We start from the raw sequence: 13,186 nt of genomic DNA on the forward strand, positions 1-13,186 counted from the left end.
TGCTGAGTTTTAGGGACACACAAGCACATTCACCCAGGTGGGGCCCCTGCCCAGCCCTGGCTGATGACCCGCCCAATAACAATTAAAATAGCTAACACTTTTGAGCACTGACTATGTGCTAAGTGCCTGGAGATGCTGTGCCTCAGTTTCCTCATCTCTAAAATGGGGGTAATAATAACCACCACCTCATAAGGCTGTTGTAAGGATTAAATGCGTTAACATTTATAAAGTGACTGCCTGACACCAAGTATGTGCTTATAAAGATGCTTCCTTTTTATTTATTAATTCATTTAGTTGTAATTGAAGTGAAATTCACATAACATAAAATTAACCATTTTAAAGTGTGCAAGTCAGTGGCATTTAGTGCAGTCACAATGTTGTGCGACCACCACCTCTACTTAGTCCCAAAACATTTTCATCTCCCCAAAAGGAAACTCTTTACCCACTAAGCAGTCACTCCCCCTTCCCCCAGCCTCTGGCAACCACCAATCTGCATTCTGTTTCTATAGATTTGCCTATTCTGGATATTTCACATAAATGGAATAACAGAATATGTGGTCTTTGGGGACTGGCTTTTTTCACTTAGCATAATGTTTTCGAGGTTCATCCACATTGTAGCGTATATCAAATTTCACTCTGTTTTGTCGAGGTGTTTCTTTAATAAAATATCTCACTGAATCCCCAACACGACCTGGGAAGTAGCCACTATCACCCTCGTCTTCTTACAGATGAGGAAACTGAGGCACAGAGAAGGTGGGGACTTGCCCAGGTCCCCTGCCAGGCGGCCCCAACACAGCCAGGTGGGCAGTGCTGGCACCTAAGGCCGGGGGCAGAGTGCCTCCCAAGGCCACCAGCGCATATTGAAGGAGACAGCAGTGGAATTACAAATCTAGGGAGATTTAAGGAGAGTGAAAACATTCTGGCACTTGCAGGATTGTGCGAGTTGAGCAGGTTTCCCCAGTGGAGGAGAAGGCAAATAGGCATCTTGATGTCTGTGCAAGTACCATTTCTTTTCATCCTCACCTGTACATCCTGCAAAGCTGGTGGGGTAAGCCCATTGCACCGATGGCTAGTGAGGCTCCGAGAGTTTGAGTGGGGGCCAGAATTTGAGCCCAGCAGTGTTTGATCTCAAAGCCCAGGCGTGTACCCATCCCTAATGCCTGTCACAGGCAGAGAGGGGGCGAATGGAGGAAGCATAGGGAGATTGCGTCAGCCATAGTATGAGTGGTTACCCCAGAACCCCAGAAAGGAGCATCCCCAGATCCACTGAGAAGAGGAGAGAAAAGCGAGCAATGTCTGGAGGCACCAAGTGCGGAGCCAGGGAGGCCAGGGCCATGCAGAACAGGGCAGAAGAGGAGAGGCAGAGACACGGGCATCTGAAGGCCAGGTGCAGAGACCAACCGGAGAGGTGAAACTGAGGCAGCCCCCAGGGACGCTTCAGAGCAGAGCTTCTCGGGGTGCCCAGCAGGCAGGGGCAGAGAGCAGAGTGGCCATGCTGCCCCCTCCTCCACACCCTCCCTGCCAGGGCCTGGCCTGGCTTAAACCTGGCCCCACTTGGGACCTAGTTCCTGCCCCCGTCCCAGCCCCTCCTACTCCTGCCCAACTGTGTTTGAGAAATCCAAGAATGCAGCTGTAAACATGTGGGCGCTGGAGTCAAGCTGACCTGGGTTTGAACCCCAACTACACTTCCTCGAGGTAGGCAAATCTCTGAGCACCGGTTTCCTCATCTGTAAAATGGGTATTGTGGGCACTCAACAGGATCGTACATACCTGTAAATGTCTGGCACATGGTGGGCTCCATGGAGCATTGTCATGGCGGCAATGTTCAGGCTGCTATTCACACTGCCTCTCTCAGGGGGTCTTGGTCCACCTCCTGCCTCCCCAAGGCTCCCACCTCCCTTTTCCTCACCTAGAAGACTAGCCTGACCTGGCCTTTTAAACACAAGGACTATTCTAGAACTGAACAAGCCCTAGCTGAAGGGGTTCTGCCCTACCCCAGGGCCTTTGAACTTACTGTTCCCTCTGCCTGGAAGGGGACTTGATAGAAAGCAGCAGAGCTGGGATGGAGCTTGGGGCACCCAGCACCTAGCTGGAGTTCAGTGACCACTGCTGGGGGTCTCTGGGGGACATAAGGAGACCAGCTGGTGAGTCTCAGGGCCCCTGCCCCCCGAGGCCCCCCCTGTCAGCTGTCAGCCAGCCTCCCCTCCCCCTCCCTCTCCTCTGCCTGCCCGAGACCATTAGTGTGGCTTTGTTTTGAGCGCTATTTCCACTACCATGTGCTCTGGCCGCCGGGCCTCCATTAGAGACCCTTTCCTGGGGCCGATGACAGGCAGCCAACAGCTCCCCAGCGAGCCAGCCGTAATTGCTGCCGCCTTGAAGGTCGGAAATGATTTTTTTAAAACCTCACAAAGCAAAACAGACACCCTGCCGTCTGCTCTCGCCTTCCCCGCCCTCAGCCGGGAACCAAGCCTGAGGTTTCCGAGACAGGGGGGTTCAGTTAAGACCCCCCAACCCCAGAGACACCCTTAACATGCCAGGCTGGGGGAAAACAAAGTTTGGGCTCTACTCCCTTGCTTTGAACTAGGTGGGGGGCCCCAGACACCTCTCTAAGCCCCAGTTTCCTCCTGGTCAAGATGGGCATGTTGATGGTTGCCTGGGGTGCCTGCTGGGGTGACCACGATGAGCTTCTGAAAGGAGGTCACGGGCCTCTCTGAGGACGTACATGAAGCAGAGAACCAGGAGGCAGGAAGAGAGCCTGCCAAGGGGAGAAAATCGCTGGGGAAAAGATTCTGAGGAGGGAGGAGCTTGGGTGTTCAAGAAAGGAAGCGAGTGCACTTTCTCTCTCTCTCACACACACACACACACACACACACACACACACACACACACACACACACACACACACACACGGGCTCCCATCTCCTTTCGAGCCCACATTCCCATCATTCCCTGGACACCTGGACCAGCCCCATTATCCTATGAGCCCAGAAACTCAGCCCCCCAGCCCCCGGCAAACAGCCTCTCCTCCTCCGTTAGCCCCTCCAGCCTCCAAGTCCTGTTTGAGCCCCCATTTCAACTCACAGGGCCATCCCCACCCAAACGCCAGCCACACCCTGTGCCTTCCCCACTCAGAAACCCTCCAGGGCTGCCTCTGCCCCGGGGATCAAAACCAAGCTTCCCAGCCTGTTCTCAGTGCCTCCAGCTACAGCCTGCTTTTCTGGATATGCACACACTTCATTCTCCAAATGAAGCCCCTCCCAGACCCAGGCAGTCAGGCAAGGCTCCCTACTGACCAGCAGAGTCTCCTCTCAGCCCTGATGGTCCCCGGATACAGGCAGAAAAGGAGTCTACCTCCCCCAGGAAGTCGTCCCTGACTGCACCAGGACACAGCAACCACTCTCGCTGGAAACCTCCAGAGACCTTCCTCCAATGGCTCACCTGCCCTGTTTCCTGGGCTCCCACCTCTGGTTGACTGTTCTCCATTATCTCTCCCAATACTCACCCCATGAAGACACTCACTAAGGACTTGCCAGGAAAGTGAATGAAGCTTCTTCCAGGTCACAAGAGAGCACTGTGTGGGGGAGTGGGGGGAAGGACTCCAGAGCCTGGCTCTGCTGCACACCGGCCCTGTGTCTTAGGGCCAGCCCTGGCTCCTGTCTGGACCTCAGTTACCTCCCCGGTGAAATGAAGGCTGCTTCCCTGGAGGACCACAGGTGGGCTTTGGGGGCCTCAACAAACCCTCTGACACTGGACAAAACCATGTGGCATTTTTCTGAGGAGACAATCCAGTTTTCATCAACATTCCAGCTCTCAAGAGGATCACGATCTCCAAAAAAATTAGGAAGCACTCGTCTAGACAATGTCCAGCGTCCCTTGTAGCTTCCCCACGTGGTCATTCACTCGTTTATTCGCTTCATTCATTCAACCAACATTTTTTGGGTGCCTGCTTGGTGTGGGTGTCATCATCATGCACAGAATCTGTGTATGTGTAATCCTGAGATGTCACCTGAAGAGAGGAGCGTGTGTGTGTGTGTGTGTGTGTGTGTGTGTGTGTGTGTGTGTGTGTCTACAGAGAGACAGAGGGAAAGGGAGGACCAAAGTGGGAGAGATGAGAAGAGGGAGGGAGAGGGATAGAGCAGACACAGGGAAAGGGACAAAGAACGATGGAGAGAGATTGAACAACAGAGATAGAGATCGAAAGAGAGAGAGAGAGACAAACCCACGGAGAGAGATCTGGAGGAAGAGGGGCAGGCGAGCATGTGCCACCGATGGGCAATGCCAGCCCCCCTAATTGATGGCTCTGTGCGAGGCCCCCCCTCCTGGCTCCGGCTCTAACCTTCCAGATGCTCCCAGAGCCTCCACGCCTCGCATCCCAAGGGCACCAGCTTGGAGGGGACTGGGGAGGCTGGTACTGACGCAAAGGCAGAGGGCACCCGCTTGGCCCCTTAGGCCAGTCCGCTAAAGGACCTCCCAGGCCCCTTCCCCCACTGCCACAGCTCCTCCAACTGCACGCGAGCAAATACCCTACCCGAACACTCACTCTAGACTCAGGCTCAGACAAAAACAGCAGCCCCCCAGTAGAAACTCAGGCAGGCGCGCCCACACTCCCACTGCTCCCCACTGACAATGCTGGACTTGGATCCAGGAGCCTAGACTCTCAGCCCCGGGCTCTTTCAGCCAGACCCAGGCCTTCTCGGCATTTTGGCATCACGGACCCTGAGGGAATCTGACAAATCCAGGGCGCCGCTGCGGAACAAAGCACCTGCCCACAAGCCCAGGCGGTTTGGCAGCCGGGAGAGGACAGATGAGCGGGTTAAGAGCCACAAGCTGGGCTCAGGCCTGGCTCTGCCATCCAACATCTGTGTGTCCTCAGGCAAATCGCATCATCCCCCAAGCCTCAGTGTCCTCATCTGTAAAATGGGAGTGCCCTCCTCACAGGGCGGGCGAGGATTAGATGAGAGGAGGTGGGGGAAGTGGCAGGCACGGAGAATATCCCCCATGAGTGCTGGCTGGTGTTTTGGTTCATAGCCCGAAAGGCCACTGAGAGCTAAGCACCATGTGCTGGACGGAATCCCACGCCACCATCGACTCCATCCTCACCTGTTGATTGGAGGACAAAGAATAGCACTTGGGAGGATACAGATGGAGGTATTCTAGATGCTTAGAGCTTAGGAGAACTCGGCACTGTTCAGGTGGGGAAATTGAGAGGGGCAGGGACCTGCCAAGCCACCCAGAAGGTGGAGGCAGTGGGAGGGTGGATAAAAACCCTGGTCCCATTCCCCGCCCCAATTCTGGCACTTTTAACTGGGGGCTGAAATGACAAAGGAGTCACTATCCCCACCCCTCCACATGGGGAGCAGCGAAGGCCCCACTCCCACCGTGTCCCCTGTGTGGGACCAGGCATCATCGGAGTCCGGAGCTCCGCCCACCTAAGCCCTTGTCCCAGGCCCACCACTAAACTGCTGGGTGACACATCCTAATTAACCGCCCACTGTGTTCTGGCTTCTCTGCCCACTTCACCAGTCTTTGCTCCTTTGGGAAAGAAGGCAGGAATCCCCCCGTGACATCCCCAGCTAATAACTGGTCCAGCTTACATACCTTCTGTGATGGGGAGCTCACCACTGGGTACCTAAACTGCTCCAGGAGTGAGCGCCCTTCTCCAGCCTGAACATCATGCCTGCTTCTTAACTCATCACAATTTATACTTATATGTATCTTATAAGTTTAGTTGTCTGAGCAAGAGCCTTATCTGTCTTCTTCACTGATATGTCCCCAGTGGCTAAAAGAGCTTGGTCCGTGGCAGGTTCTCAACTGATATTTGTTGAAGGAATGAAGGAAGGAAGGAATGATCAAGCTTCCAATAAATGGCAGCAGCCCCTGTTAGGCCAGCAGTTCCCAGTATGAGGAGTACGGAGTATGAGGTGGGAAGGGGTGGCCTGCAGGCCAGCAGCCCCCAAGTCCAGTCATCCCCGCACACAGATGGGCCTGGGTACCACCCGTACTAGTATGTCGTTTGTGTTTTTCTATAAACTAACCCACGATGTTTTAATATCCCCGTTAGGCTCATCCTAAGCAATCCTATCTGTGAAATCACAGTTTTGATGTGCTGGTTATATTTTTCCAATCCACATTAAAATAAATGCATAACTGTTAAAATGTAAGAGGTTTGTCTGCGTTCTTCCTAAAACCATCTCTCAGGTAGGACCCAATCTTGCTGAGGGCCCGGGGGCTTCTTAAAGAAGGGTTTCAACTGGGTATGGTGGAGCTGAGTCCTCTGCTGGCTTCGAGAAAGGGGAGGGGACACAGCGGTGGGCAGGGGGACCCGGAGGAGCAGCAGCCCCTCTGCCCCCCCATCCCCACTTCCCTTCTCCACAGCAGCAGGTACCAGAGGGATCCCGGGGTGACCAGCTGGGAAAGGAGTGGACTTATTCCCCCAGTGAGACCACTGCCCCTTTTTCTGTTGGAAGAATCTCACTGGGGTCTGGGAGAAGAAGATACATCCTGGGACCCCATTACCCTCAAGGCTGCAGCATCTCATATACACCCCAAGGGACTGGGTCTGAGTTCACCCACTGCAAGGTGAAATCAGCCTTACCCACCCCAGATGTCCTTGTTGTGGTCAGTAAGGATGAGGAGGGGTTCCACTTTTGTGATTTTTCTACTAATAACATGGATTTCTTATGAAATTAAAATTACGTGAATGTTTAAAACAATAACAATATTGACTTGGAATGAGCAAAAGTTGAAGAATTCAGACCTTAGACCTCTGTCTTATCCTCCTTGCCACCCGTTCAGTCTTCCCCTGCCACCTCCCTAGGCTGGGCATTGTGGAGGGTACCAGGATACAAGGGAATCTGACCCGTACCCCCGGTCATTACAATGGGAGTGGTGAGAGTGGCCGGATGCCGGCCACTGTATAGCCAGCTGGCCCCAAATTCCCTTCGGGGCTGAGAGAGTCTTCCCATAACCCCCTCAACAGCTGGTTCAGTCCCTAAAGTCCAAGGTCATGGCCAAGCACCAGGAGGTGGGGTTGCTTCATGCCCCCTTTCCCCTCTTTCTGACACCTACCCCTCACGTGGGTGCCAACATCACTGTTCACACCACGTACTTCCTCTCCTTATGCATATGATTTTCTCAACCTCCAACAGAAGCTGGAAGGTCACTGAGGCAGGGTGCTGGTCTGGGGGTTGCCATGTCTGCTGCTGCACAGCTGGGGCATGGAATGTGGAGGTCACCATGCTCACTCCTTCCACCACAGGAAGTCTCGTGACCTTGGGCCTCTCCCTTGTCCTCTCTGGGACACAACAGCACTGTGAGCGTGGGCCCTGGAGCCAACTTCTGGGCTCCACTCTGGGCTCCAACACTTGCTAGGTGCGTGACCTTGGGCAAGCCTTTAACCTCACCACGTCTCAGTTTCCTCATGAAAACATCGGGCCAGGGAAAGTCCCCTCCCCTTAGGGTTCTTATGATGATCAAATGAGACAATGCCATTTACAGCCCTGGCATGACAATAAACATTTGTTTGCGTATAATTTTCACTCTCTTTGTATCGAGTTGGGTCAGGTGATCCCAAAAGCCAAGCACTAACCTCCCAGGCAATTTGGGCACACGCTCCCTTGCCCGTGGCCTTGGTCTTCCCCTCTGTTAGATGGGTAGAAGGAGATGGTCCCAGAGGTCCTGCTGGCTTGGCCTGAGCCTTAGTGATTCATTCCAAGCGCTCTATCTCCTGCCTCGGTGGCTGGCGGGTGGGAAGGGACCACTCTCCTGGCACCCCCAACCCTGCCCACTTGTTTGTCAACAGGAGACTTTCCCCAACACCCCTGCTGTCAGGGTGGCAGTGAGCCAAATTCCCCGTCCTGCCGCCGCCTGTGACTCCCCTTGCTTGGGGAAAAGGCTGAGGGAGCCGCTGATAGGCAAAGTGTCAAAAGCAATTGGTGTGAAGGACTTGGGGAAAACCGCTTGCGAGGGTAAATTCCCTACCGGAGGCCGGGAAACCTTCAGCCCAAGGCGGAGTGTTTACGGGCGTAATTGATAGAATAATCACCAACACCCGAGACAACGGCGAACACATTTTTAACATCATAACCTTCAGAAGACAGCACTCAGTTTTCTCCATCTCCCAGCCACCAAACTAGCCAGCTTACTGATGGGGAGATACCAACAGTTCGGTAAGGAACGCGAGAAAGCCAAAGTCATTTTTCAGTGCACAGGCTGTTTGCCAAATGGCCCGGTGGCCCCCGCCCCCTCCCCCAGCGCCCCGCTGCTCCCTCCTGGCAACAGAGAAAACCTCAGGACAGTGAATCACTCAGTGGACAAAGCGCCAGGCCAAGCCAGGATCTTTGTCTGCAGCAGGGTGTATTAATATTTGAAGGTGCTGGCCTAGGGTTTGTGTGTGTGTGTGTGTGTGTGTGTGTATGCGTGTGTGTGTGTGTGTGTGTCAGGGCAGGGGCGGGAGGATGGATGTTTGCTGCAGTGTAAGGCTTCCTGGGGCTCCTCTGAGGGTCCACATACCTGTTCCAGCCTGGACTTCTTCCTCCCTTGCAAAACCAGACCAATCCAGCAGCCCCTGGCACCAGACAATTTTCCATCCCTACATGTCTCATCAGGTTTGAGTGAATACTTAAGGCAGTGGCTCCCAGACTACAGGCTGCTTGGTAATCACCTGGGGAGCTTATTAAAATGCAAATTCCAGGGTCCCATCAACAATCATTTTGGCCAATGGATCTGGGGAGGACCCCAGGATCTGCATATTAACAAACTCCCTGGGTGATTGCAATGCAGGAGGTCCACAAAGATCTTCATAAAGATCCTGCCTTCCGGGGACTTCCCTGGCAGTCCAGTGGTTAAGACTTGGAGCCTCCACCACAGGGGGGCACGGGTTTGATCCCTGGTCTGGGGAAAGTAAGACCTCACATGCCGTGCAATGCGGCCAAAAAAAAAAAAAGACAAGATCCTGCCTGCCGTGGACAAGATCTAGAAAGCGTCCTGGAGAAGGAGGCTAATCCAGCTTCCTGCTTCTAACTTGCATGTGGCCTCAGCAAGATCCCATCACCTTTCTGAGCTACTGGTTCCTCCCAGTGGAACCCACTGCCTTACCAGTTCTCTGGGGAAGTGGAAGGCAGTCCCTTGGGCAGAGCTGGGCAGAGGAAGGAGTCCCATCACACGACTGGCCAAGTCTGCCTCAAGGCTGTCCCGGAGGAGGCAGGCCCAAAGCAGAACCCCCAGACACACTTTCAGTGTAAGCACAACTCCCCAGCTCTCTGTACAGACTCAGTGACCTTGGGCAAGTCACTGGCCCTCTCTAACCTGTTTCCTCATATGTCCAGCACCAGCCTGGCACGAATAATGTCAGCCTTAGTGAGTTAACACTGGCAAGGGGTTTGGTAGCACCTGGCACACAGTAGGCAGTTCATAAATGTCAGCTCCTGTTCCTCCCACCCGCTGTGCTCATGGCAATGAGCTAACCCTGTCTGATGAGGAAAAATCAAAATAGCTGCCATTAATTGAATACCTACTGGGCATAGACACTGACCATCACCACCCCTGCCTCCCACTTCCCTGACGTCTCCCTAAGAGGCAGGCACCACTCACTCCCCATTCACTCCTTATGCCTTTAAAAACCCCTCTGCGAAGCGGGCTAAGGGGAGGTAGCAGGGAGAGGGGAAGCAGACAGATGTCCTTGCGGACCCATCTGACCGCGGGCTTTCCCTGTGACAAGCCCTGGGGCGAGCGGGCGGAAGGCGTTAGCCTGGCGGCTGGGCTGGGCTGGGACCGAGCTGGAGAGGTGAGCAGCCATCAGGCGGCTGGGGTCAACAGACTCCTCCCCGGGAGCCCCCGCTTCCAGCCTCCTACCCCCACCCAAGACGCAGAGACACCTGCCTAACCCAGCCACGTTTCCTGAATCAGCTGAGGACACGCGGCGCCCAGGAATAATGAAATGATCAGGCTCCGATCTGCTAAACAGCAATTTCTGGGCTTTTTCAGCACACATAGCTTTTATCAAATTGGTATTCTCCTCCTGAACGCAAACGGCTATTAGACATGACCCACTTATCCGCCGTGTCTCACTATCATTAATAACAGTTTCTTTTTGTGATTAAGTGAGTGGCTCCAAACCCTTCCCGTGGTTTCGGGCGTTTGGCCTGGCAGATGGGCAGCACTGGGGGCTCCTCGGCATCTACTACTTGGTGACTTTGAACCTGGCGGTGTTGGGAGATGGCAGTCCGGCCCCTGCAGAGCAGCCTGGCCTCCTCGCTTCTTGAGGGACAGAATGAGCCCTGGAGGGGTGGTTCACTGGCCCAGAACTGCATGGTGGGTCAATAAGAGAAGCCAGGTCCCCCCGCAGCCAGTGCTGTGTCCTTGACATCCAACCCCTCCTCTGGGCCTTCGCTGCCCCCCCCCCAGGGTTCAGCAGGGACGTTACAGCTAGTGGGGCAGAGCTGTGCCCTAAGCACGCCTGGCACCAGGGGGCAGGCGGAGACTGCCACACAAAGGGCAAACCCTGCTTTCCTATGGGGGGGGTCACCTTGGGGCCTCAGGAATGACAGAGTGGCACCCAGATCCTAGGGGTCTGGTGCTCCAGGGACCGGATGATGGTAAACCTCAGAGCCCCAGTCCTTGTATGTCTCGGGACCGCAAACTCAGGAAAGCCCTTCCTTGGAAAACCCTCCTAGTGTAAGTTCCAACTGTGCCAAGGAACTGAGCGAACTGAGCGGAGCCAGGAGGGGAGCGGAAGGAGGAATTCCCAGTCTCCCTTGAATGGGAGGGAATCTGACAGGGAGATGAATGTCCTGGAAAAAGCAGTGTCTGCCCAACAGACCCTGGGGCCAGTCTCTGCTCAACCACTCACTCACTGTGTGACCTTGGGTGAGTCCCTTTACCTCTCTGAGCCTTGATTTTTCCATCTGTAAACTAAGGATCAAAATAACCCTTCCCCTATTTACCACCACTGCAGCCAGGTCGGTAGAAATTAGATGCGGGATAAGAAGGGTGCGTAAATGGTACACAGAGCGGTTTCTATTTAACATGGTAAGGAAGAAGGGTGCAGGGAGGCATGGTTCCCAAAAGCAGAGACCCTGAGAAGGGCTTTGGAAGCGCCCCCTACTTTCCGAAGCAATTCCACTCATGCGTCATGCCCCAGCAGCCTTCTCTGATTACCTACCACCATGGCCCTCACTCTTTTCCATCAGAATAAATCACCCAGTTCTCTGCCGTTTGTGCAAACCTCTCCCCAGCCCTGGGCATACAGTGCCCAGCATTGGTGCTGCAGCCTCTCCTACCAGATTGGAAGCCTTTGTAGGGAAGAGGTGGACGGACAAAGGGTCTCCATTTTCATCTATGCCCTGGTCCCCATACTGGAAGGAGCCCGGCTCAGGGGGGCAGGGGGAGCCCCCAGAGCTGCCAGCTTCAGACAATACAACTCTACCGCCAACTTGGGCTCCTCTGGGGCTAGAAGGAGCTTCTGACACTCAGGCAACCAGTGCTGGGAATGCTCTCTTGCTCCCCGGCTCTCACAGTGGCTGAGTTGAGATTTCCCACCTTTCAGTCCTCCAGGGTCAAAGATGAGGATGGGTGGGTACCCTATAGAAGGATGGCAGGGGCTTCCTGTCCCCCACCACCCCGCCTCCCCAGAGGCAGACAAAAGCTCCTGGCTTCCCTCTTCCCCTTCCATGCCTCTGGCTGGAAGCAACAATGCCAACTATTCCAATGTCTTCGAGGGGCTCCCACCAAGCCTTCGTCCCCAAGATGCCACCCACCTGACAGGGGTGGCTGCAGCCCAGGCTACCAGTTCTCAAGACGTGGGGTCTTCTGCCCCCCAGGACCTTTCCCAGTGGGGGAGGTGTGGAGAGGGAGGGGACAAGGACAGCTGTGGGGTTAAACCCACAAAGGGGAAAGGCAGATGGGCAGAGAGGGGTGGGTGAGCAAAGTGTGTTCACAAAGTGTTTGTATATGCCAGTGTGTCTGCAGGCAGGCGGGCAGGCAAGAGTTGTGCGCCTGGGTGCCAGCTGGCAGGGTGTGAGTCCTCCAGCCCTAGTGCCTGCTGTGTGTGTAGTGAGCACATGAGTGAGAAGGGGGATCTGAGACGGTGTCTGGAGATGTGTGAGGGTAGGAGTTGTGAGTGTGAGAAAGCAGTGAGTGTGGCTGTGTGTCCGTGGCTGTGAATATCTGTGTGGTCGTGGAGGTGTGTGTATCGCAGCGAGTGGGGGGGGGGGTGGTGGGAGGAGAGAGCCCTCCGCGAGAGGGGCTTACGGGGTGCCCTCGGGGTGCCCCCTCCTCCGCAGGGGTGGCCAGGGAGCCAGGGTCGGTCCATAGACCCGGCAGGGGGCGCCCCGGGACTCCCGCCACCGGCAGCACGGGTTCGAGCCCGGGGACGGCCAAGTTGGAGCCGCGCGGCCCAGGGTGGGGTTTGGCGTGGAAGTCCGCGGGGGCGGCGACCCAACTCACCGTGGCCGGAGATGTGGTTGTCCCAGGGCGCGTGGCCGGCGGGCCGCGAGGCGCCGCCGAGTTGCAGGAAAAGTGCCAGGTAGTGGAGGGCGCCCAGCGCCACGCCGAGGGGGGCCCCCATGGTGCGCGCTCGGGCCGGGGACGCCGCCGCCTCACATCGGGGCTCAGGAGACCGCAGACACCACGCCCGCCGTCCCCTGCCCGGTGCGGCCTGGTTGCCCCGCTGCGGCTGCTGCCCCTCGCCCGCTAAACCCGGTCTGGCCCCGGCTCCAGTCCTCGCCCGGCTCCGGCCCAGCCCCGGCTGCGGGTAGCGAGCGCACGCCCTGCCGGCCGCCTCCGACTGCGGGACTCTTCCCTTCCGCGGAAGGCCACTCCGCTCTGTGCCGCTGCCGCCGCACCCCCTCCCTCCCACTCCCTCCCGCCCGCCCAGAGGAGGCGGCGGCGGAGGGATCTGTCGCTTGATTTATCATCAAAGTTTTGCCCAGGCTGGGATTTTTAAAGCGGTACCCGCAACTTCCCCCGCTGGAGAGAGAAGGCGGGGACGAGATGGGGTGGAGGAAGCCACCCCAGGGACCCGGTTCCTGCAAAGCATAGCACTGTTGGCTTCAGAAACAGAAATGCTCTCCATCGGGAAAAGGAGAAAAACCAGTCGACCAGCCGCCAGACCCAGCGCGCTCAGGAGGGACTCCTCAACTTTGCTAGCAGGGCGGTGCCGGGGTCAGGGAGGCACGTGGGGGTGGGG

At 55.9% G+C, this 13,186-nt stretch overlaps 1 protein-coding gene across 1 annotated transcript in view; it reads right to left on the minus strand.

Moving 5' to 3' along the window:
• Nucleotides 1-12,835, minus strand: part of VSTM2L (V-set and transmembrane domain containing 2 like) — a 36,723-nt gene extending 23,888 nt beyond the window's left edge. Inside the window, exon 1 of the mRNA XM_082430380.1 lies at nucleotides 12,445-12,835. Within this exon, the coding sequence (XP_082286506.1) occupies nucleotides 12,445-12,565 (121 nt within the window). The 5' untranslated portion in view covers nucleotides 12,566-12,835. The remainder of the gene's footprint in view (nucleotides 1-12,444) is intronic.
• Between the last annotated feature and the right edge of the window lie 351 nt (nucleotides 12,836-13,186).

The sequence above is a fragment of the Balaenoptera physalus genome, assembly GCF_965194825.1.
Source record: "Balaenoptera physalus genome assembly, chromosome: 16".
NCBI classification, from domain to species: domain Eukaryota; kingdom Metazoa; phylum Chordata; class Mammalia; order Artiodactyla; family Balaenopteridae; genus Balaenoptera; species Balaenoptera physalus.